The sequence below is a fragment of the Salvelinus namaycush genome, chromosome 6, assembly GCF_016432855.1.
Source record: "Salvelinus namaycush isolate Seneca chromosome 6, SaNama_1.0, whole genome shotgun sequence".
Lineage (NCBI taxonomy): Eukaryota > Metazoa > Chordata > Actinopteri > Salmoniformes > Salmonidae > Salvelinus > Salvelinus namaycush.
The window spans coordinates 32014659-32038725 of NC_052312.1; the positions used below are offsets into that span (position 1 = coordinate 32014659).

General features: G+C 43.9%; 1 protein-coding gene across 6 annotated transcripts in view; it reads right to left on the minus strand.

Moving 5' to 3' along the window:
- Positions 1 to 24067, minus strand: part of LOC120049875 (striatin-interacting protein 1 homolog) — a 39878-nt gene that overhangs the window by 14555 nt on the left and 1256 nt on the right. For 2 of the 6 annotated variants that reach the window (XM_038996350.1, XM_038996353.1), the window contains exons 2-6: positions 18231 to 18300; positions 17066 to 17140; positions 13589 to 13723; positions 13229 to 13349; positions 360 to 428 (exon numbers count right to left, since the gene is read on the minus strand). In XM_038996350.1, the coding sequence (XP_038852278.1) occupies positions 360 to 428; positions 13229 to 13349; positions 13589 to 13723; positions 17066 to 17140; positions 18231 to 18300 (470 nt within the window). The other 4 variants (XM_038996349.1, XM_038996351.1, XM_038996352.1 and 1 more) reach the window with 4 other exon arrangements.

The following is a 24067-nucleotide window of genomic DNA, read 5'->3' on the forward strand; positions in this document are numbered from 1 at the left end:
GTTTCTGTATAGCACTTTGTGACATCTACTGATGTAAAAAAGGCTTTATAAATACATTTGATTGATTGATTGATATTAGGACAGATCTGCTCTCATAGCAGATCATTACTGGGGGAGGCACATATAGAACTGCCTAGACAGAGTGGTAGAGATGGGATGGGAGGAACAGGTAATTATCAGTCTATGGACGTCAGTGAGGGATTGACACTGGTACTTTAGAGTCTGGGCTGAACTGGTACTTGGGACTGGGCTGGGGGGGGTTGACGTGTCAAGTGGTTGCTGAAGTAGTGGGGTTGAAGACCTTGGCTTGGCTGATTGGGGGACTGCTGTAAAAATCAGTGCGGTAGAAGGATGCTCACCTGAGTTCTGTGCTGTCCGCCAGAGAGATGGCAGGTTTCCTCACTGCGCTGCTGCAGGCTTGGTTGTTACTGCAGAGTAGAACACAGAAGCAGTTTAGCATACACACAGTACAAATCCTACCACACCACAGCTAAACACAACAGACTAGAGATATCGCTAATGTCTAGGACCTGGTCAGGTCATGGGGTCAGGAAGTTCTCATTTCATACAACTGCAGTGACAAAGACTAGAATGTCGATGGAACGTATAGCGGACGTTTTATACACTGATCTTGTTTGTTTTTGAACTTAAATGTTTTCCGCAATTGTTTCCTATGACCGAAAAGAGATTCCGGACATCAGAACAGCGATCAGTAACCTCGATTTGGATGAAGATTCCTACTTCAACGAGTCGGCGGCTCATGACATACTGCTCACCCCAGACCAGGCCCTTATCCCCGACACTCGGAAGAGAAAGAGACTGCGATAAAGAGGCCGATGTGCCGGCACTCTGATAAACCGGCTCTACCCTCTGTTCACCTAATACCTTTTTTGCACTATTGGTTAGAGCCTGTAAGTAAGCATTTCACTGTAAGGTCTGTTGTATTCGGCGCACGTGACAAATAAACTTGGATTTGATTCTATTGGTGAATGTACAATCGCTGGAGAACAACGGGACGTGAAGAATTGTAATATGTTTCTCGGAAACTTGGCTGAACAAGGATGACATAAATCTAGGTGGCTATTCTTTTTCTTTTTTTTTTACATTCATTTTCATTCAAGAGCACATAAAGAAAATGTACCATACATACACAACGTATCTTTGCTGCCTTTACTAAGGAGCGTAGTTACATTCACATGTTAAGGGTACATTTTGGCTGTATAGAGCAAATATTTCAAGAGTCTGAATAAGTATACAATTTGGATTTAGCCACACAAAAACAACAGAAACAAACAAAAAGCCCAGAAATGACAGAATAAGACCCGTACGATATATCAGGAACTCTGATCAGACGCCTTTATACCTATGCTGTCTATGTAGCAAGACTGATGTAATGTCAGAATGTCAGAAAGTTCCCCGCATAGACCTAACCACATATCTTTTGAAGGTGCATGTTCATTTTTCCAGCATTTTGTTACACATTTCTCTGCTGATGCTAAAAGGATGATCTATCAATTTAAGTGGAGAGGATTGGAGTGTATCCACAGGAACAATACCTAGAAGGAGATGACATGGGTCTGGTTGAATAATAATACCTGTGATGTCCTGAATAACATGGAGAATTTCAGACCAAAAAGACTGGATTTTCAGACATTGCCAAAATATATGTCATAAAGTACCTATTTGTCCACACTGCCTGCAACACGTGGCTGCTATTCCTTTTTTTCATTTTATTAAGTTCATCAGGGCTCATTAAAAAAACGATGTAGTACTTTGAATTGAAACTACATGTAACCCTTGTTCGGGTTACATGCAGTGCCTTAATATAGTGTTTTCCATATGTTCCCCCAGCTCTCCTCTGATATCTGCACCTGTAATTCAACCTGCCATGAGTTCCTAAGATGATCTAAAAGATAATATGTGCATGTTAAGGATACTGTGATAAAAACTTGAAACGGTTCCAATGTTTTCCCCTTGATAAAGTGATTCAGTCCAGGTGCCTTTTCTATGCATCAGCAGGACAGAATGGCAACATCGGGTAAGCGCAAGTGAGGTGACGTGTGTCTCTTTGTTAACAACAACATCTAATATTAAAGGAAGTCTCGAGGTTCTGCTCATCTGAATTAGAATACCTCGTGATAAACTGTAGACCATACTATTTACCAAGAGAGTTTTCACCTGTATTTTTCGTCGATGTCTATTTACCACCAGAAACCAAAGCTGGCACTAAAACCGCACTCAATGAGCTGTATAGATCCATAAGTCAACAAGTAAACGCTCATCCAGAGGCGGCGCTCCTAGTGGCTGGTGATCTTAATGCAGGAAAACCAAAATCCATTTCTACCAGCATGTCAACTGTGCAACTAGAGGAGAAAAAAAACTAGATCATCTTTACTCCACACACAGAGACGAATATAAAGCTCTCCCTCACCCTCCATTTAGCAAATCTGACTATAACTCTGTCCTCCTGATCCCTGCTTACAAGCAAAAACTCAAAACAGGAAGTACCAGTGACTAAGCTACAGAACTGTGTCACTAGCACAGACTGGAATTTGTTCTGGGACTCATCCGATGGCATTTTCAGAGTTCATCACATCAGCCACCGGCTTAAGTGCATTTACGACGTCGTCCCCACAGTGACGGTACGTACATATCCCAACCAGAAGCCATGGTTTACAGGCAACATCCGCACTGAGCTAAAGAGCTGACACTTTCAAGGAGCGGGACACTAACCCAGACGGTTATAAGAAATCCCGCTACGGCCTCCAACGAACAATCAAACCGGCAAAGTGTCAATACAGGACTAAGACCGAATCCTATTACACCGGCTCTGACGCTCGTCGGATGTGGCAGTGCTTGCAAACTATCACAGAATAGAAAGGGAAACCCAGCCGCAAGCTGCCCAAGGACGCGAGACTACCAGACAAGCTAAATGCCTTATATGCTCACCTTGAAGTAACACTGAAACATATGTGAGAGCACCAGCTGTTCCTGACGACTGTGTGATCACCCTCTCCATAGCTGATGTGAGTAAGACCTTATTTTTTTAACCTTTATTTAACTAGGCAAGTCAGTTAAGAACAAATTCTTATTTTCAATGACGGCCTAGTGGGTTAACTGCCTGTTCAGGGGCAGAACGACAGATTTGTACCTTGTCAGCTCAGGGACTTGAACTTGCAACCTTTCGGTTACTAGTCCAACGCTCTAACCACTAGGCTACCCTGCCGCCCGAAACAGGTTAACATTCACAAGGCCACAGGGCCAGACAGATGACCAGGACACGTACTCTGAGGATGCGCTGACCAGCTGGCAAGTGTCTTCACTGACATTTTAAACTTCTTCCTGACCCAGTCTATAATACCTACATGCTTTAAGCAGACCACCATAGTTCCTGTGCCCAATAACGCCAAGGTACCCTGTCTAAATGACTATCGCTTCGTAGCGCTTCGTAGCACTCTGCAGCCGTGAAATGCTTTGAAAGGCTGGTCATGGCTCACATCAACACCATCATCCCAGACACCCTGCAATCTCTATTGCACTCCACGCTGCCCTTTCCCACTAGGACAAAAGGAACACCTACGTGAGAATGCGGTTCATTGACTACATCTCAGTGTTCAACACCATAGTGCCCTCCAAGCTCATAATTTTTTTACATTTCAGTAATTTAGCAGACGCTCTTATCCAAAGCGACCAGTAGTGAGTGCATACGTTTTCATATTTTTCGTACTGGTTCCCCATGGGATTCAAACCCACAACCCTGGTGTTGCAAGTGCCATGCTTTACCAACTGAGCCACACGGGACCGATCATCACTAAGCTAAGGACAATGGAACTGAACACCTCCCTCTGCAACTGGATCCTGGACTTCCTGATGGGATGCTTCCAGGTGGTGAGGGTAGGCAACAGCTGACCCTCAAAACAGGGGCCCCTCAGGGGTGCATGCTTAGTTCCCTCCTGTACTCCGTTCACCCACGACTGTGTGGCCGCTCAAAATGCTAACATCATTAAGTTTGCCAATGACATCACCAACGACGATGAGACAGCCTATAGGGGGGAGGTCAGAGACCTGGCAGTGTGATGTCAGGACAACAATCTCTCCCTCAACATCAGCAAGACAAAGGAGCTGATCGGGGACTGCAGGAAATGGAGGACCGAGTACGCCCCCATTCACATCGACAGGGCTGTAGTAGAGCAGATCAAGAGCTTCAAGTTCCTCAGTGTCCACATCACTAAGGATCTATCACGGTCCAAACACACCAACACAGTCGTGAAGAGGGCACGACAACACCTCTTCCCTCTCAGGAGGCTTAAAAGATTTGGCATGGGCCCTCAGATCCTGAAAAAGTTATACAGCTTCACCACTGAGAGCATCTTGACTGGCTGCATCACCACTTGGTATGGCAACTGCTTGGCATCCGACCGCAAGGCGCTACAGAGAGTAGTGCGTACGGCCCAGTATATCACGGGCAAGCTCCCTGCCATCCAGGACCTCTATACCAGGCGGTGTCAGAGGAAGGCCCTAAAAATTGGCAAAGACTCCAGCCACCCAAGTCATATACTGTTCTCTCTGCTACCACATGGCAAGGGGTCCATATGCACCAAGTCTGGAAGCAACAGGCCCTTGAACAGCTTCTGCCCCCAAGCCATAACACGGCTAAATAGTCCAGGTAGCTATTTGGTTAACTATCTGCATTGACCCTTTTTGCATACCTTTTTCTGACTCACCACATACGCTGCTGCTACCGTCTGTCACTTTATTCCTAGTTATATGTACATATCTACCTCAATTACCTCGTACCCCTGCACATCGACTTGGTACTGGTACCCCTTGTATATAGCCACGTTATCGTTGCCCATTACTTTTATTATTATGTGTTTTACTTTTCGATTATTCCCCCCCCCCAAAAATCTCTCTGCGTTGTTTGGAAGGGCCTGTAAGTAAGCAATCAACTGTTAGTCCATACCTGTTGTTTACGATGCATGTGACTAATTCTATTTAATTTGAAGTGAAAACACAGCATTATCACAACTGAGAATGAAGGCAGGATAAACAGGTGCTATGAAATATTAGGAGGCGGCTGCTTGCCTGCTAAGGCTAAGCCGTAGAATCAGAGGTTGATAAGAGACCAAGACTAGAGGCGGCAGGAGCAGACAGAGGAGCACAAAGACTAAAAGAAGGAAACAAAGCCTTGAAGGCTTTGCCGCCTCGCCAATGAGCTGTTTGAAGTGTGAATCAGAGGCCGGTGATCTGTCTCTTCCTCTCTGCTCTCACCCTGTTCTCTCTGCTCTTATCCCCCTCACTAAGAGCCAGCAGGTGCCTCATATCCTACGCTGAGGCGAAGAGGGATGGAAGTGGGAGGTAGAAAGGAAAAGAAAGAGAGAATGGTGTATTCATGAATTAACATTTCTGGTGAATGTGTGTGTTGGTGTGTGTGTGTGTGTGTGTGTGTGTGTGTGTGTGCGTCTCTCTGCCTGTCTGAATGTGCGTGTGCATGTACAGTTGAAGTCGGAAGTTAACATACACCTTAGCCAAATACATTTAAAAACTCAGTTTTTCACAATTCCTGACATTTAATCCTAGTAAACATTCCCTGTCTTAGGTCAGTTAGGAACACCACTTTATTTTAAGAATGTGAAATGTCAGAATAATAGCAGAGAGAATGATTTATTTCAGCTGTTATTTCTTTCATCATATTCCCAGTGGGTCAGAGGTTTACATACACTCAATTCATATTTGGTAGCATTGCCTATAAATTGTTTAACTTCGTTCAAACGTTTTGGGTAGCCTTCCACAAGCTTCCCACAATAAGTTGGATGAATTTTGGCCCATTCCTCCTGACAGAGCTGGTGTAACGGAGTCAGGTTTGTAGGCCTTCTTGCTCGCACACGCTTTTTCAGTTCTGCCCACAAATGTTCCATAGGATTGAGGTCAGGGCTTTGTGACGGCCACTCCAATACCTTGACTTTGTTAACCTTAAGCCATTTTGCCACAACTTTGGAAGTATGCTTGTCCATTTGGAAGACCCATTTGCGACCAAGCTTAAACTTCCTGACTGATGTCTTGAGATGTTGCTTCATTATATCCACATAATTATCCATCCTCATGATGCCATCTATGTTGTGAAGTGCACCAGTCCCTCCTGCAGCAAAGCACCCCCACAACATGATGCTGCTACCCCCGTGTTTCACGGTTGGAATGGTGTTCTTCAGCTTGAAAGCCTCCCCCTTTTTCCTCCAAACATAACGATGGTCATTATGGCCGAACAGTTATTATTTTGTTTCATCAGACCAGAGGACATTTCTCCAAAAGTACGATCTTTGTCCCCATGTGCAGTTGCAAATCGTAGTCTGGCTTTTTTATGGCGGTTTTGGAGCAGTGTCTTCTTCCTTGCTGAGCGCCTTTCAGGTTATGTCGATATAGGACTCGTTTTACAGTGGATATAGATACTTTTGTACCGGTTTCCTCCAGGATCTTCACAAGGTCCTTTGCTGTTGTTCTGGGAATAATTTGCACTTTTCGCACCAAAGTACGTTCATCTCTAGGAGACAGAACGCGTCTCCTTCCTGAGCGGTATGATGGCTGCGTGGTCCCATGGTGTTTATACTTGCGTACTATTGTTTGTACAGATGAACGTGGTACCTTCAGGCGTTTGGAATTTGCTCCCAAGGATGAACTAGACTTGTGGAGGTCTACAATTTATTTTCTGAGGTCTTGGCTGAATTCTTTTGATTTTCCCATGACGTCAAGCAAAGAGGCACTGAGTTTGAAGGTAGGCCTTGAAATACATCCACAGGTACACCTCCAATTGACTCAAATTATGTCAATTAGCCCATCAGAAGCTTCTAAAGCCATGACATCCTTTTTTGGAATTTTCCAAGCTGTTTAAAGGCACAGTCAACTTAGTGTATGTAAACTTCTGACCCACTGGAATTGTGATGTGAATTATAAGTTAAATAATCTGTCTGTAAACAGTTGTTGGAAAAATGACTTGTGGCATGCACAAAGTAGATGTCCTAACCGACCTTCCAAACCTTTAGTTAGTTAACTAGACATTTGTGGAGTGGTTGAAAAACGAGTTTTAATGACTCCAACCTAAGTGTATGTAAACTTCCGACTTCAACTGTTTGTGCCCGTGTGGGTTTAATTCCACACTATCCAGGGTCCCTCAGCAACACTTTGCAGGGATTAGCCTGGCTTGGCGGTGACTCTTTCATTAAAGAGGAGCCAGGGGGACGGACAGAAATACCCAACAGAAGAAGCAGAACAGGAAGCCATTTCTGTACAATGATCGAGCTGTCTGTCTCCTCTCCACACACACATAGACCATGGCCTGTACCATCTCCCACCACCCCTAGTCACTCCCACCAGTATAATAATAAAAAATAGATGTTCAGTTCTGTGGCTGCTTTCCACTTCTCAGAGGAGATGCCCTGCGCACGCACGCACACACACACACCTGCCCCCCAATCAAATCTTAGCCTCTAACCAATATTCCACCTAACCGATCAGCTATTATAATCCTGGAAGGGATGAGAGAGCCAAGCCTATGGGTTCGTAGCCTCAACCCCGCAGCACACACACCAATTGATTAATGGACTGCTGAAAGTATATCTTTTTTCTCTTGCTTTGTCTGCTCTTTTCAATATTATGTCTATCTCTGATAAGCTACCCAGGAAAGGGCTGAAAATAGCTCATATTAATATATGTAGCCTTAGAAATAAGGTTCATGAAATCAATGACTTGCTAACATCAGATAACATTCATAAAGGAATGTATATGTTTAAAGTAATGACTAAAGAATTCCACCCTGAAACGTATTTAATGGTGTGAAATGTATTAGAATTATAAGACTATAATTCAATAATGTGTGTGTGAGACAAGTTAAGGGTGAGAAATGTATGGTTGAGAAAACAAAGGACAATTGAACTACACATGACCTGGTTGTAACTCTGCAAACTGACAACAGGAAAGAGGGCCCTTCCAAGGCCCCTCTAATCTAGCGAGGAGAGGAACGGCTAGAAACTGCCAGGCTGGTAGAAAAGTGATAAACTGTGTGTGTGTGTGTGTGTGTGTGTGTGTGTGTGTGTGTGTGTGTGTGTGTGTGTGTAGGTGGGAGTTATAAAATGACTGTTTGCATTTTTGACTTCAGAGTACTCTCTGAATAAAGAATTTACCTTTTGCAGAATCTGAGACTTTGCCTAATTATTATTAAACCCAGGGTCTTCCAAACTTGGGGAATTGGTCAAAGATTAAATGATTGTTTAGTTATCATCATTGGGATTGAAAATTCTCGTGACACATATATTAGCCATTTCTGAGACTGACTTCGATAATTAATTGGATGATACATCAGTAGCAATACAAGGATATAACATTTATAGAAGAGACAGAAATGCTTATGGGGGAGGAGTTGCTGTATATATATATATATATTCAGAGCCATATCCCTGTAATGCTTAGAGGATATCTTATGTCAAGTGATATTGAAGTGTTGTGGTTGCAGGTTCACTTGGCACATCTAAAGCATTTTCTTTTGGGGTGTTGCTATAGGCCACCAAGTGCTAACAGTCAGTATCTAAATAATGTGTGTGAAATGCCTGATGTGATGTAAACAGAGAGGTCTACTTTCTTGGGGACTTGAATATTGACTGTTTTTCATCAAGCTGTCTGCTCAAGAGGAAGCTTCTTACTGTAACCAGTGCCTGTAATCTAGTTCAGGTTATTAATCAACCTAGCAGGGTGTTTACAAACACTACAGGAACAAGATCATCCACATGTATCGATCACATTTTTACTAATGCTGTAGAACTTTGTTTTAAAGCTATATCCGTACCCATTGGATGCAGTGATCACAATATAGTGGCTATATCCAGGAAAGCCAAAGTTCCAACAGCTGGACCTAAAATAGTGTATAAGAGATCGTACAAAAGATTTTGCTGTGACTCTTATGTGGATGATGTTTAACATATTTGTTGGTCTGATGTGATTAATGAGGAGCCTCCAGACGCTGCACTTGATTAATTTATGAAATTGCTTCTTCCAATTATTGATAAACATGCACCTGTTAAGAAACAGACTGTTAGAACTGTTAAGGCTCCATGGATTGATGAGGAATTGAAAAACTGTATGGTTGAAAGAGATGGGGCAAAAGGAGTGGCTAATAAGTCTGGTTGTACATCTGACTGGATTACTTACTGCAAATTGAGAAATTATGTGACTAAACTCAACAAAAAGACGAAGAAACTTTATTATGAAGCCAAGATCAATGATATAAAGAATGAAGGAAAAAAACTTTGGAGTACTTTAAATTAAATTATGGGCAGAAAGACAAATTCAACTCCATCTTTCATCGAATCAGATGGCTTACTCATCACAAAACCATTTGATGTTGCCAATTATTTAAATAATTATTTCATTGGCAAAGTGGGCAAACTTAGGCAGGAAATGCCCACAACAAACATTGAGCAATTATAATCATGTATAAAAAAACTAATAATGAAAGAAAAGCAGTGCAAGTTTGAATTTTGTAAAGTTAGTGTGGGAGAGGTGGAAAAATTATTGTTAACAATCAATAATGACAAACCTCCTGGCATTGACAACTTAGATGGAAAGCTACTGAGGATGGTAGCTGACTCTATAGCAACTCCTATCTGTCATATTTTTAATCTGAACCTAGAGGAAAGTCTTTGTCCTCAGGCCTGGAAGGAAGCCAAATTAATTCCGCTACCCAAGAATAGTAAAGCGGCCTTTACTGGTTCTAACAGCAGACCTATAAGCTTGCTGCCAGCTCTTAGCAAACTGTTGGGAAAAAATTGTGTTTGACCAAATACAATGCTATTTCTCTGTAAACAAATTAACAACAGACTTTCAGCATGCTTATAGAGAAGGGCACTCAACATGTACTGCACTGACACAAATTACTGATGATTGGTTGAAAGAAATTGATAATAATACGATTGTGGGAGCTGTACTGTTAGATTTCAGTGCAGCGTTTGATATTATTGACCATAACCGGTTGTTGAAAAAACTTAGGTGCTATGGCTTTTCAACCTCTGCCATATCGTGGATTCAGAGCTATCTAATAGAACTCAAAGGGTTTTCTTTAATGGAAGCGTCTCTAATGTCAAACATGTGATGTGTGGTGTACCGCAGGGCAGCTCTCTAGGCCCTCTACTCTTTTCTATTTTTACCAATTACCTGCCACTGGCATTAAACAAAGCTTGTGTGTCCATGTATGCTGATGATTCAACCATATATGCATCAGAAACCACAGCTAATGAAGTCACTGAAACCCTTAAAAAAAGAGTTGCAGTCTGTTTTGGAATGGGTGGCCAGTAATAAACTGGTCCTGAACATCTCTAAAACTAAGAGCATTGTATTTGGTACAAATCATTCAATAAGTGCTAGACCTCAGCTGAATCTGGTAATGAATGGTGGGTGGTGGTGAATGGTGTTGAATGAATGGTGTTGAACAAGTTGAGGAGACTAAATTACTTGGCGTTACCTTAGATTGTAAACTGTCATGGTCAAAACATATAGATTCAGTGGTTGCAAAGATTGGGAGAGGTATAGCCATAATAAAGAGATGCTTTTTTGACACCACACTCCAAAAAGCAAGTTCTGCAGGCTCTAGTTTTGTCTAATCTTGATTATTGTCCAGTCGTGTGGTCCAGTGCCGCAAGGAAAGACCTAGTTAAACTGCAGTGGGCCCAGAACAGAGCGGCACGTTTTGCTCTTAATTGTAATCAGAGGGCTAATATTAATACTATGCATGCCAGTCTCTCTTGGCTAAGAGTTGAGGAGAGACTGACTGCATCACTTCTTTTGATAAGAAACATTAATGTGTTGAAAATCCCAAATGGTTTGCATAGTCAACTTACACACAGCTCTGACACACACACTTATCCCACCAGACATGCCACCAGGGGTCTTTTCATAGTCCCCAAATCCAGAACAAATTCAAGAAAATGTACAGTATTATACAGAGCCCTTATTGCATGGAACTTCCTTCCATCTCATATTTCTCAAATAAACAGCAAACCTGGTTTCAAAAAACAGATAAAGCAACACCTCGCGGCACAATGCCTCTCCCCTATTTGACCTAGATAGTTTGTGTGTATGCATTGATATGTAGGCTACGTGTGCCTTGTTAAAAATGTGTTTAGTTCTGTCCTTGTCTACTGATGTTCTGTATTATGTCATTCTGTATTATGTTTCATGTGGATCCCAGGAAGAGTAGCTGCTGCTTTTGCAACAGCTAATGGAGATCCCAATAAAATACCAAATCAGAGGGCCTCCCGGGTGGCGCAGTGGTCTAGGGCACTGCGTCGCAGTGCTAACTGCGTCACCAGAGTCTCTGGGTTCGCGCCCAGGCTCTGTCGCAGCCGGCCGCGACCGGGAGGTCCGTGGGGCGACGCACAATTGGCATAGCGTCGTCCGGGTTAGGGAGGGTTTGGCCGGTAGGGATATCCTTGTCTCATCGCGCTCCAGCGACTCCTGTGGCGGGCCGGGCGCAGTGCGCGCTAACCAAGGGGGCCAGGTACACGGTGTTTCCTCCGACACATTGGTGCGGCTGGCTTCCGGGTTGGAGGCGCGCTGTGTTAAGAAGCAGTGCGGCTTGGTTGGGTTGTGCTTCGGAGGACGCATGGCTTTCGACCTTCGTCTCTCCCGAGCCCGTACGGGAGTTGTAGCGATGAGACAAGATAGTAATTACTAGCGATTGGATACCACGAAAATTGGGGAGAAAATGGGATAAAAAAAATGTTTTACATTTTAAAAAAATCAGCACCATCTCTACCAGCAACTACCTACAGCATTCCTACTAGGCAGATTAGTCAATGGCTGGGGGTGGTAGAGACCTAAAGGACTGAGGCAGCAGTAGATTTGTCATTAGGGAGAGGAGGAACCTCAGGCAGGAAGGACACAGAGGAGTTGACTCCGGAGGAGAGAGGAACAGTGGGTAATGCTTATGTGATGCCCTTTCTGTGTAAGAGCTGTTTGAAAAGACCACCTGAAATTGTACAGAGTGTACAAAACATTATGAACACCTGGTCTTTCCATGACAGACTGACCAGATGAATCCAGGTGAAAGCTATGATCCCTTATTGAAGTCACTTGTTACATCCACTTCAAATCAGTGTAGATGAAGGGGAGGAGACAGGTTAAATAATGATTTTTAAGCTTTGAGACAATTGAGACATTGATTGTGTATGTGTACCATTCAGAGGGTGAATGGGCAAGATAAAATATTTAAACGCCTTTGAACGGGGTATGGTAGTAGGTGCCAGGCGCACCGGTTTATGTCAAGAACTGCAACGCCGCTTGGTTTTTCCAAGCGTGTGTATCAAGAATGGTACACCACCCAAAGGACATGCAGCCAACCTGACAACTTTGGGAAGCTTTCTCCTACTGTATCTCTTTCCCCTATTGTATCTTTCTCCTACTGTATCTATTTCCCCCATTGTATCTTTCTCCTACTGTATCTCTTTCCTCGTATCTTTCTCCTACTGTATCTCTTTCCTCGTGTCTTTCTCCTACTGTATCTCTTTCCTCGTGTCATTCTCTTACTGTATCTCTTTCCTCGTATCTTTCCCTTACTGTATCTCTTTCTCCAACTCCAGCGAACAACTAATGAGAGTGAATGCTACTGTGTACCATCCCTGTAGCATTAAAGGCCCAGTGCAGTCAAACACGTGATTTGCCTGTGTTTTATATACATTTCCAACCTATGAGGTTGGAATAATACTGTGAAAAATAAAAATAATAGTGTAAGAGTTGTTTAAAAAGGCTGCCTGAAATTTCAGCTTGTTTTGGTGGGATGGAATTTAGGCCTGCCTGGTGACATCAATAGACCAATAAGAAAGATTTCCAAACCTCTCTGCCAATAACAGCTAGATTTCAGTTTTCCCCTCCCCACTCAGACAACTCCCAGACAGTCCTAGCAAAATTCTTGCTTGAGAAATGGTTCTTTGCTAAGAAACTATTTTTGTTTCCTTTTGACCATTTTAATTGAAAACAATAACAGTAAGGTACTTAATTGTCACCCTGTAAATGATTTGATATTGAGATAAAGAAAACAGCTGCATTGGACCATTAATCAAGGAGAAGGTAAGCGCTAACCACAGTGGTGCTAACGCTTGTTGAGAAACGTAATAATACATCCATTACGAGACATTGTGGCTGTTGTGGTAGCGTTACGGTGCGATTGTAGTAATGTTGTCCTACTCACTCTATCTCCATGCTCAGCAGCTCCAGGAGAGCGGTGAAGATGCCCATGTCATACAGCAGGAACACATTGTGGCGAGACCAGTGGATCACGTCCGCATCCGTGTCACACTCATCAAACACCCCTGCGGAACGCCACACGTAGCCTTCAACAGATGCTCACTCACCACACAACACTCTCAACGGACTCTGAAGGACTCAAGCGTAAATACTGTCCATGTCCTCTGTTTCATAGAAAAATGTTGGTCAGAGAAATCGCAAGGGAAATATTTAAATATTCCCTTAATCTCCTAGATGCATGTCAAAATATGCTACACCCAAAGCAAATTATCTTGTAGTGTGCAGTGACGGTGATGATGATTACCCTGTGCCAGGTAGAGGATGGCCCGGGCCACCTTCAGCCTCTTGTCCCGGTCAGTGACCTCCAGAGCATCTAGTAGTCTCATCACATAGGCCTTCTGCTGTTCCTGACCCAGCTCAATCCATCTCCTCCCCCGCACTGCAGAGAGACAGGGACAGAGTGAAAGAGGCCAGGTGAGTCTTGGTGACTTTGTGTGACCTTGTGACTCTGAGCTTGTACGTCTGTCGCTCTCTCTATCTATTCACGTACTTCTCCCATTCACTCACTCTACCTCACTTTCTCTTTTCTTCGTCTATTCTCACTTTCTCTTTTCTTTGTCCGCTCTCTCTCTCCCTCCCTCTCGCTCTCCCTTTCACACGTGAAAAAGATTGGCTGGGACCAGCTCTGGTCATTAAACTCACACTGACCCAGGAGCAGCTAGTGGTCTCAGAGTCAAAGTGACCTGGCTTCAGCTCACATGCAGGGTCACAGCAGGTTATTTCAGCCCTGGCCAGGTATAGCAGTACACACACTGATCACCCACTGTGAACGCTCACTAAAGAGAAAAGAATGCCAGGATCCAACATCAAGGCAACAACACCTTTTACTTCTAGGCTATGAGCGATGGATTCCTAAAAATGTGGAATAGTGTACAAATAGGAATGTTTCTGACCTTTGTTTTTTACCTAAACTCTTGGGATTCTTGTAGGACATCGTGATCAATGGAATTGAAATAGCTAGTCAGTTCCCCTCTTTTAGTAGACATATTCTGACATGTAGTGCCTCCAGAAAGTATTCATACGTATTCCACTTTGTTGTGTTACAGCCTGAATCCAAAATGTATTAAAAAAAAAAAAATTACCCATCTACACACACTGCTTCATAGTGACAAAGTGAAACCATTATTTATTTGTTTATTTTTGCAAACGTATCGAAAGTGAAATACAGAAATATCACATTTACATACGTTTACATAACTGTGAGTCTTTCTGGGTATGTGTCTAAGAGCTTTGCATACCTAGATTGTACAATATTTGCACATTATTTTTAGTTAAAAAAATTCAAGCTCTGTCATGTTGGTTGTTGATCATTGCAAGACAGCCAGTCTTGCCATAGACTTTCAAGTTGCTATAGGTCTAAACTGTAACAAGGCCACTCAGGGACATTCAATGCCGTCTTGGTGACTAACTCCAGTATATATTTGGCTTTATGTTTTAGGTTATTGTCCTGCTGAAAGGTGAACTTGTCTCCCAGTGTCCAGTGGAAAGCAGACTGAATCAAGTTTTACTCTAGGATTTTTATTCAGTTTCTTTACATCCCCTCCAAAAAAATACTCTAGTCCTTGACAAGCATATCCATAACATGATGCAGCCACCACCATGCTTGAAAATATGAAGAGTGGTACTCAGTGATGTGTCCATCCATCCATCCGCAGTTTCCTCTTATCACACAGCCTTTAATCTCTGTAACTGTTTTAAAGTTACCATTGGCCTCATGGTGAAATTCTTGAGTGGTTTCCTTCCTCTCCGGCAACTAAGTTAGGAAGGAGGCCTGTATTTTTGCAGAGACTGAGTGCATTGATACACCATCCAAAGTAATTAAGAGCATCACCATGCTCAAAGGGAAAATTCAATGTCTGCTTTAAAAAAATATATATATTTTTTTTTACCAATAGGTGACCTTCTTTGCGAGGCATTGGAAAACCTCCCTAGTCTTTGTGGTTGAATCTGTGTTTGAAATTCACTGCTGGGCCTGAAATATAATTGTATTCGTGAGTAACAGAGATGAGGTAGTCATTCAAAAATCATGTTAACACTATTATTATACATACAACTTGTGACATGTTAAGCAAATTTTTACACCTGAACGTATTTAGGCTTGCCATAATAAAGGGTCTGAATACTTATTGACTCAAGACATTTCAGCTTTTCATTTTTAATTCATTTGTAAAAATGTCTAAAAACATAATTCCACTTTGACATGGCGTATTGTGTGTAGGACTGTGACACAAAATCAACTTTTAATCCATTTTAAATTCAGCCTGTAACACAACAAAATTTGGAAAACGTGAGGGGGTGTGAATACTTGCTGAAAGCACTTGAACTCTTTGACAAAACTTCCCTGTATAAAGTTCATCCCATGTAACTTTTAATGCGCAGCTCTGATAAGTGCTCTGATAATGTCATTATGGTAAAAGTACTCGGAGAGTAGCGACGCAGATGACATGGGTGCATACAGATTTAGCAGTGATGGAAAGTGGCAGTCTGGCAGATGTGTTAAAACATTGATGAGGGCCCCGTCACCGTTTGACATATTTTAAACCCCAGATACAGAGAGACAGCACATCTCCTATCTCTCTCTGCAGCACAGACAGCCAGCCAAGCTTTCCACTGATCCATCGATTCATTCCTATTGGCTTTAGGGAAACAGAGTAGGGAAGAACAAGACCTAGCCTAGCTCTCTTAAGTCATGTAATGTGCTGCAGCTGAAACAAAGTTGCCCTTTGGGGACAATAAAGCTCTGTGGAACTGAATGCCTGGCGCTACACATTATGTATTATTACTCATTATGAACCTTCCTTACTCCGCTTACTTCCTAAGCGGAGTAAGAATACAACCACATTTTACAGTACAGCAACGAACTGGGCAGAGTTTCAGAGAATATGAGAGGGGTTGAATGAGTATGGAGATTAGATCAGCAAAATGGACACGGTCCAATTCATCCGGTCAATATGATTCACATTAGGAGAGGAAACTAAATCGACCGGCTGTTTAATAACAATGCTCATGATACGGAACAGTTGGTCACAGTAGTCGGCTACGGCTGTTAGCTGTGGTTTTGCAGCGTATAGATAAGGCAGCTTTGTTTGTCGTGGCGCTAAGAGAGACAGCGGCTGCAGAGCAGAGTTTGGCAAGATGTGTGTGTTCCTGTATGTGTGTGTGTGTGTGTCACCTTCTCCCAAAACCTCTTGCTGAAAGTGTCTGGTTAGAACAAGCAATCAGACACACACACACCACTGTGCAGAACAATTCCTTCTCTCCCTCTGAACCACTCACAGAAAAAGGGAAACGTTACACCTGGGAGCGGTCAATTAAATCAGCTCCCTCGACCCTCTCTCCCTTTCCCTCTGTCCTTCTCCCTCTTTCACCCCCTCTCTCTATCAGACTTTTTCTCCAGACGATTACCAAGACGGGAATCCATTTCATTACACTTCTACATTCTCTCTCTCTCTCTCTATCCATCTCTCTCTCTGTAAACACTAGAATAACAGGCAAACACAGAGGGTATGCAAACAAACAGTGTGTTCAAGGTGAGTCAGAAAGCCCTTTGGCACACTCACTGCTTTGGAAAAAAATTAACACGCGCACATACACACACACGCACACACGCGCACAGACACACACAACCGCACACGCACACACACACACACAAATTATGACAGGCATGTAGTGTTGGCTGGAAAGACAAAACCGCCACTGACAGACAGGAAGTTAACAGTACCATGGCTCCTGAAATCCTCCTCAAAGTAGTCCCTGTTGAGGGCGAACTCGGGCTCCTCCGTGTAACTGTATATCTCTGTGGACAAACAGGAGACAGGGGAACCATCAGACAGACAGGATGACATAGTACTGTACTGAAGGATTCAACAGAGGTAATGTCATGAAAGACATCACGGGGTATACTGTAGTGGAAGCCCTGTATGGCTCAGTCGGTAAAGCATGGCACTTACAGTGCCAGGATTGTGGGTTTGATTCCTGGGGCCACACATTTGTCAGATTTATGGACGCAATGTGACTAGGTGGCTTTGGATAAAAGTATCTGCTAAATTGCATATATTATAATTTATGGGCTCCCGAGTGGCGCAGCGGTCTAAGGCACTGCATCTCAGTGCAAGAGGTGTCACTACAGTCCCTGGTTGGAATCCAGGCTGTATCACATACGGCCGTGATTGGGAGTTGCATAGGGCGGCGCACAATTGGCCCAGCATCGTCCAGGATTGGCCAGGGTAAGCCGTCATTGTAATTAAGAATTTGTTCTTAACTGACTTGCCTAGTTAATTAAAAGGTTAAATCAAAAATTTAAATAAATATAAGCCAACTGTTTCATTAAGTCCCTTTCATAAAAAAACATATTTTGGCTCCCAGTTATCCTTTCTGTAGAGTGTTTTTATTAGATTCATGACATCGCTGACTAATCCTTCTTCAGCGAGTACACAGTAGTTAAATCTCAACAGTCACTACAGCCTGGAGGAACAGTCACAAGAGAGCAACTGTAGTGTCTGTGTTTGTGTAAGCTAATGTCTCAGCGGTACTAGCTACCTAACCAAAGCAGCTGCATTCAACAAGGGAAAACTATGATCTTGCATTAAATCAATCACATGTAGCTGCTGACAGTGCACTATACTGTAGCACATTTTGTTGCAGTGACTAGCTTCTGGTTATGAACAGAACATAAGACGGAGCATATCCCTTGAACAGCAGTGCTCACCAATTCTCCTGGAAAGCTACAGTGGTTGCCTTGCATGATTTTGCTCCAGCAACTGTTTCAACTAATCAACTGGACTTGATAATTAGTTGAATAAGGTGTTTTGCGGAACAAAAGCTCGCCCAGTAGCTGCCCAGGGTCTCTGGTTGGTGACCGCTGGGTTAGGGTGTAAAGACCTTACCTGAGAGTTCAGTGGTCAGGCTGTCTGTGTCCCCGTACTCAAACTCCAGGTTAGGGGACTCCATGGAGCTCTGAAAACAGAAAACACTGAAGTCTAGGCAGAACCACACATGGAAATGAAGACGCACACACACACACAGTACATCCGTGGTTATAATTCCTTTATAACCTCAGAAATCACACAGTTCAGGCTCTTCCACTCACTGTTCTTCCTTCTCGGATGGGTGACCACATTTGTTGAGCTTTCTTTTCCGCATGGCTATGCAAAGACAGGCAACAGTCAGAGTGGAAAAACTGAACGAGAGGGACGCAGGAGTCAACATGCCCTACATTTCAGAGTGGGTTAACGTACATATCCAGTTAAGGGTCTTTGATGCCGCTCTGACATTAGCCTCACCCCATGATTACTGCTTGCCCTCTGGGCATTTTACTACAGGACCCCATAGTACACACACACACACACACACACGCCTAGAGAGACATATACACACACACACACACTCTCAAACACAGTACGTACACACACACACAGCATGGCGGGAATAAGGACAGAGACCGAGCCCACCTCTGTTAGCCGTCATAGTTGCTAAAAGCATTATTTTCCCAGGTTGAGACAGACTGATACAGTAAGCACGATCTCACCAGTTATCAAAGCACCGCGAAACAACAACATTCACATACTGCCAGCCAATACAAAAGACCGTAGCACTTGGATAGAGACAGACTAGACTTTGAAATAGGTTAAGGACCCCCGTTAGTCAACCTTGAAGAAGTGTCTCAGCAGCAATTTAGTGAGAGAGAAAATGACAGCGAATCACGGTCCTTAAATGGCATGTGTCAGTGGGTGAAGTGCGAGGACTATCTGTAGTTGTTTTTCATGCATCCTACCACAGAAGGGCAGCAGTAGTCAGGGATAGGCTAACATCTGTAATTCATTGGAACCTGGAGCACCCAAAGCCTCAGAAAATGTCTGTCAGATTAGGTTGAGATTCAATAGGAGGGATTGAAAATGTAAGAATCGCTTGGCCTAATGACTTGTTCATTTAAATTACATTGGGCCCAGATCCCACTCCAGATGGAGACTTGTTGTGTATTGTGAGGTGGTTTTCAGTTCCAAACACCATTTGAGAGCTAAGACGTACTAGAGCGAAATAAACTCAGCAAAAAAAAGAAACGTCCTCTCACTGTCAACTGCGTTTATTTTCAGAATACTTAACATGTGTAAATATTTGTATGAACATAACAAGTTTCAACAGCTGAGACATAAACTGAACAAGTTCCACAGACATGTGACTAACAGAAATTGAATAATGTGTTCCTGAACAAAGGGGGGTCAAAATCAAAAGTAACAGTCAGTATCTAGTGTGGCCACCAGCTGCATTAAGTACTGCAGTGCATCTCCTCCTCATGGACTGCACCAGATTTGCCAGTTCTTGCTGTGAGATGTTACCCCACTCTTCCACCAAGGCACCTGCAAGTTCCCGGATATTTCTGGAGGGAATGGCCCTAGCCCTCACCCTCCGATCCAACAGGTCCCAGACATGCTCAATGGGATTGAGAACCGGGCTCTTCGCTAGCCATGGCAGAACACTGACATTCCTGTCTTGCAGGAAATCACACACAGAATGAGCAGTATGTCTGGTGGCATTGTCATGCTGGAGGGTCATGTCAGGATGAGCCTGCAGGAAGGGTACCACATGAGGGAGGAGGATGTCTTCCCTGTAACGCACAGCGTTGAGATTGCCTGCAATGACAACAAGCTCAGTCCGATGATGCTGTGACACACCGCCCAGACCATGATGGACCATCCACCTCGAAATCGATCCCGCTCCAGAGCTCAGGCCTCGGTGTAACGCTCATTCCTTCGACGATAAACGCGTATCCGACCATCAACCCTGGTGAGACAAAACCACGACTCGTCATTTATGAGCACTTTTTGCCAGTCCTGTCTGGTTCAGCGATGGTGGGTTTGTGCCCATAGGCGACGTTGTTGCTGGTGACGTCTGGTGAGGACTTGCCTTACAACAGGCCTACGAGCCCTCAGTCCAGCCTCTCTCAGCCTATTGCGGACAGTCTGAGCACTGATGGAGGGATTGTGCGGTCCTGGTGTAACTTGGGCAGTTGTTGTACCTGTCTCGCAGGTGTGATGTTCGGATGTACCGATCCTGTGCAGGTGTTGTTACACGTGGTCTGCCACTGCAAGGACGATCAGCTGTCCGTCCTGTCTTAGGCATCTCACAGTACCGACATTGCAATTTATTGCCCTGGCCACATCTGCAGTCCTCATGCCTCCTTGCAGCATGCCTAAGGCACATTCACGCAGATGAGTAGGGACCCTGGGCAACTTTCTGTTGGTGTTTTTCAGAGTCAGTAGAAAGACCTCTTTAGTGTCCTAAGTCTTCATAACTGTGACCTTAATTGCCTACTGTTTGTAAGCTGTTAGTGTCTTAACGACCGTTCCACAGGTGCACGTTCATTAATTGTTTATGGTTCATTGAACAAGCATGGGAAACAGTGTTAAAACCCTTTACAATGAAGGTCTGTGAAGTTTTGGATTTTTACAAATTATCGTTGAAAGACAGGGTCCTGAAAAAGGTATGTTTTTTTTTGTTGCTGAGTTTACATGTGATATGAGTAATGTAAGATATGTAAACATTATTAAAGTGGCATTATTTAAAGTGACTAGTTATCCATTTATTAGTGTCCAGTGATTGGGTAACAATGTCAGCAGCAGCCTCTCTGAGTTAATGATTTCTGTTTAGCAGTCTGATGGCCTTGAGATAGAAGCTGTTTTTCAATCTCTCGGTCTTAGCTTTGATGCACCTGTACTGACCTCCCCTTCTGGATGATAGAGGTGTGAACAGGCAGTGGCTCAGGTGGTTGTTGTCCTTGATGATCTTTTTGGCCTTCCTGTGACATCGGGTGTTGTAGGTGTCATGGAAGGCAGGTAGTTTGCCCCCGCAGATGCGTTGTGCAGACTGCACCACCCTCTGGAGAGCCTTGTGTTTGAGGGCGGTGCAGTTGCCGTACCAGGCTGTGATACAGCCCGACAGGATGCTCTCGATTGTGCATCTGTAAAAGTTTGTCAGTGTTTTGGGTGACAAGCCAAATTTCTTCAGCCTCCTGAGGTTGAAGAGGCGGTGTTGCGCCTTCTTCACCACTGTGTGGGTGGACCATTTCAGTTTGTCTGTGATGTGTACACCCAGGAACTTAAAACTTTCCACCTTCTCCACTGCTGTCCCTTTGATGTGGATAGGGGGGTGCTCCCTCTGCTGTTTCCTGAAGTCCACAATCATCTCCTTTGTTTTGTTGACGTTGAGTGAGAGGTTGTTTTCCTGACTCGAGTGCCCTCACCTCCTCCCTGTAGGCTGTCTCGTCATTGTTGGTGATCAGGCCCTTTACTGTTGTGTCGTCTGCAAACTTGATTATTGAGTTGGATGCCTGCATGGCCACGCAGTCGTGGGTAACAGGGAATACAGGAGAGGGCTGAACACACACCCTTGTGGGGCCCCAGTGTTGAGGGTCAGCGAAGTGGAGATGTTGTTTCCTACCTTCACCACCTGGTGGCAGCCCATCAGAAAGTCCAGGACCCAGTTGCACAGGGCGTGGTTGAGACCCAGGGCCTCCAGTTTGATGATGAGCTTGGAGGGTACTATGGTGTTGAATGCTGAGCTGTAGTCAATAAACAGCATTCTTACATAGGTATTATTTTTGTCCAGATGGGATAGGGCAGTGTGCAGTGTGATGGCTATTGCGTCATCTGTGGACCTATTGGGGCGGTATGCAAACTGAAGTGGGTCTAGGGTGGCCGGTAACGTGGTGGTTATATGATCCTTGACTAGCCTCTCAAAGCACTTTATGATGACAGAAGTGAGTGCTATGGGGTGGTAGTCATTTAGTTCAGTTATCTTTGCCTTCTTGGGTACAGGAACAATGGTGGCCATCTTGAAGCATTTGGGGAAGCAGACTGGGATAGGGAGCGATTGAATATGTCTGTAAACACACCAGCCAGCTGGTCTGCGCATGCTCTGAGGACGCGGCTAGGGATGCCGTCTGGGCCAGCAGCCTTGCGAGGTTAACAAGTTTAAAAGTTTTACTCACGTCAGCCACTGAGAAGGAGAGGGGGGGGACCGCGGTCTTTGTTAGCGAGCCGCAACGGTGGCACTGTATTATCCTCAAATCAGGCAAAGAAGGTGTTTAGTTTGTCTTGAAGCAAGACATCGGTGTCCGTGACATGGCTGTTTTTGTTTTTGTAGTCCGTGATTTCCTGTAGACCCTGCCACATATGTCTCGTGTCCGAGCCGTTGAATTGCGACTCCACCTTGTCCCTGTACCGGCATTTCGCTTGTTTGATTGCCTTGCGGAGCGAATAACTACACTGTTTATATTCAGCCATATTTCCAGACGGCTATGATCGGCTATGAAAAGCCAACTGACATTTACTCCTGAGGTGCTGACCTGTTGCACCCTCGACAACCCCTGTGATTATTATTATTTAACCCTGCTGATCATCTATGAACATTTGAACATCTTGGCCATGTTCTGTTATAATCTCCACCCGGCATAGCCAGAAGAGGACTGGCCACCCCTCATAGCCTGGTTCCTCTCTAGGTTTCTTCCTAGGTTCTGGCCTTTCTAGGGAGTTTTTCCTAGCCACCGTGCTTCTACACCTGCATTGCTTGCTGTTTGGGGTTTTAGGCTGGGTTTCTGTACAGCACTTTGTGACATCAGCTGATGTAAGAAGGGCTTTATAAATACATTTGACAGATTTTTATGTCTTCACTACTTTTCTACAATGTAGAAAATAGTGAAAATAAAGAAAAACCCTTGAATGAGTAGGTGTATCCAAACTTTGGACTGGTACTGTAGAGATAGATTACCTTAATTACCTCGACTAACCCGTGCCCCCGCTCAATGACTCTGTACCGGTACCCCCTGTATATAGCCTCGTTACTGTTATTTTATTGTTGCTCTTTAATTATTTGTTATTTTTCTATGTTCTTATTTATTTATTTACTTCGGTTCATTTTAGTAAATACTTTCTTAAAACTGCGTTGTTGGTTAACGGCTTGTAAGTAAGCATTTCACTGTACGGTCTACACCTGTTGTATTCGGCGCATGTGACAAATAACATTTGATTTGATTTGATTAGAAACCACATTTTAACTTCAGCTCACGATTGTGATTGGGATAATAATTAAACACAGGCATCAATCCTAGTGTCTGATTGGCTTAGTCCCCCGCAGAGGAGATGAGAGGATGCCAGAAGGTTGTGTCTGTTGCACGGGGAAACTAAGGTTTGTGTTGTTACTGCTCTCAATAGAGCATGTTTGTTTGAAGGAGAGTGGGGAATTTGGTCTCTCTCACTCGGCTACCCATTGGCATCAACAATTCTCTCTCTCCCCCCACCCCCTCCAGCTTGCTATGAACACTACCCTTCCTTCCACACTGGCACAGTGAACCCTGCGCTCCACCGTCAGTGTGTGCAAACACTGGGCATCCCGTCAAAATCCCCACCAGCCCCCATCCCCCCTCTTCTCATATAAGCATATGTTAAAAATAACCTATGACCGAAGCCAGCCAGCCAGCCAAGCCAATGGGCCAATGCAATATTCAACTCTAACACAGATCACATGAGGAATAGCCTGGACAAAGCAATAGAATTAAGTGGGACGATCATATCTCATATCGGCTATGATGACTTTGGCGTACATTGTGTGGTTTGAGCACTGAACGGAGTCTTTGCTACTTGACTACACCGAGTTCTGTTTACAGACGCATTAGCCTGCTTAAAAGAAGCCATTGGTAAAGAAATGAGCCAACTGGATCCTTTAGATT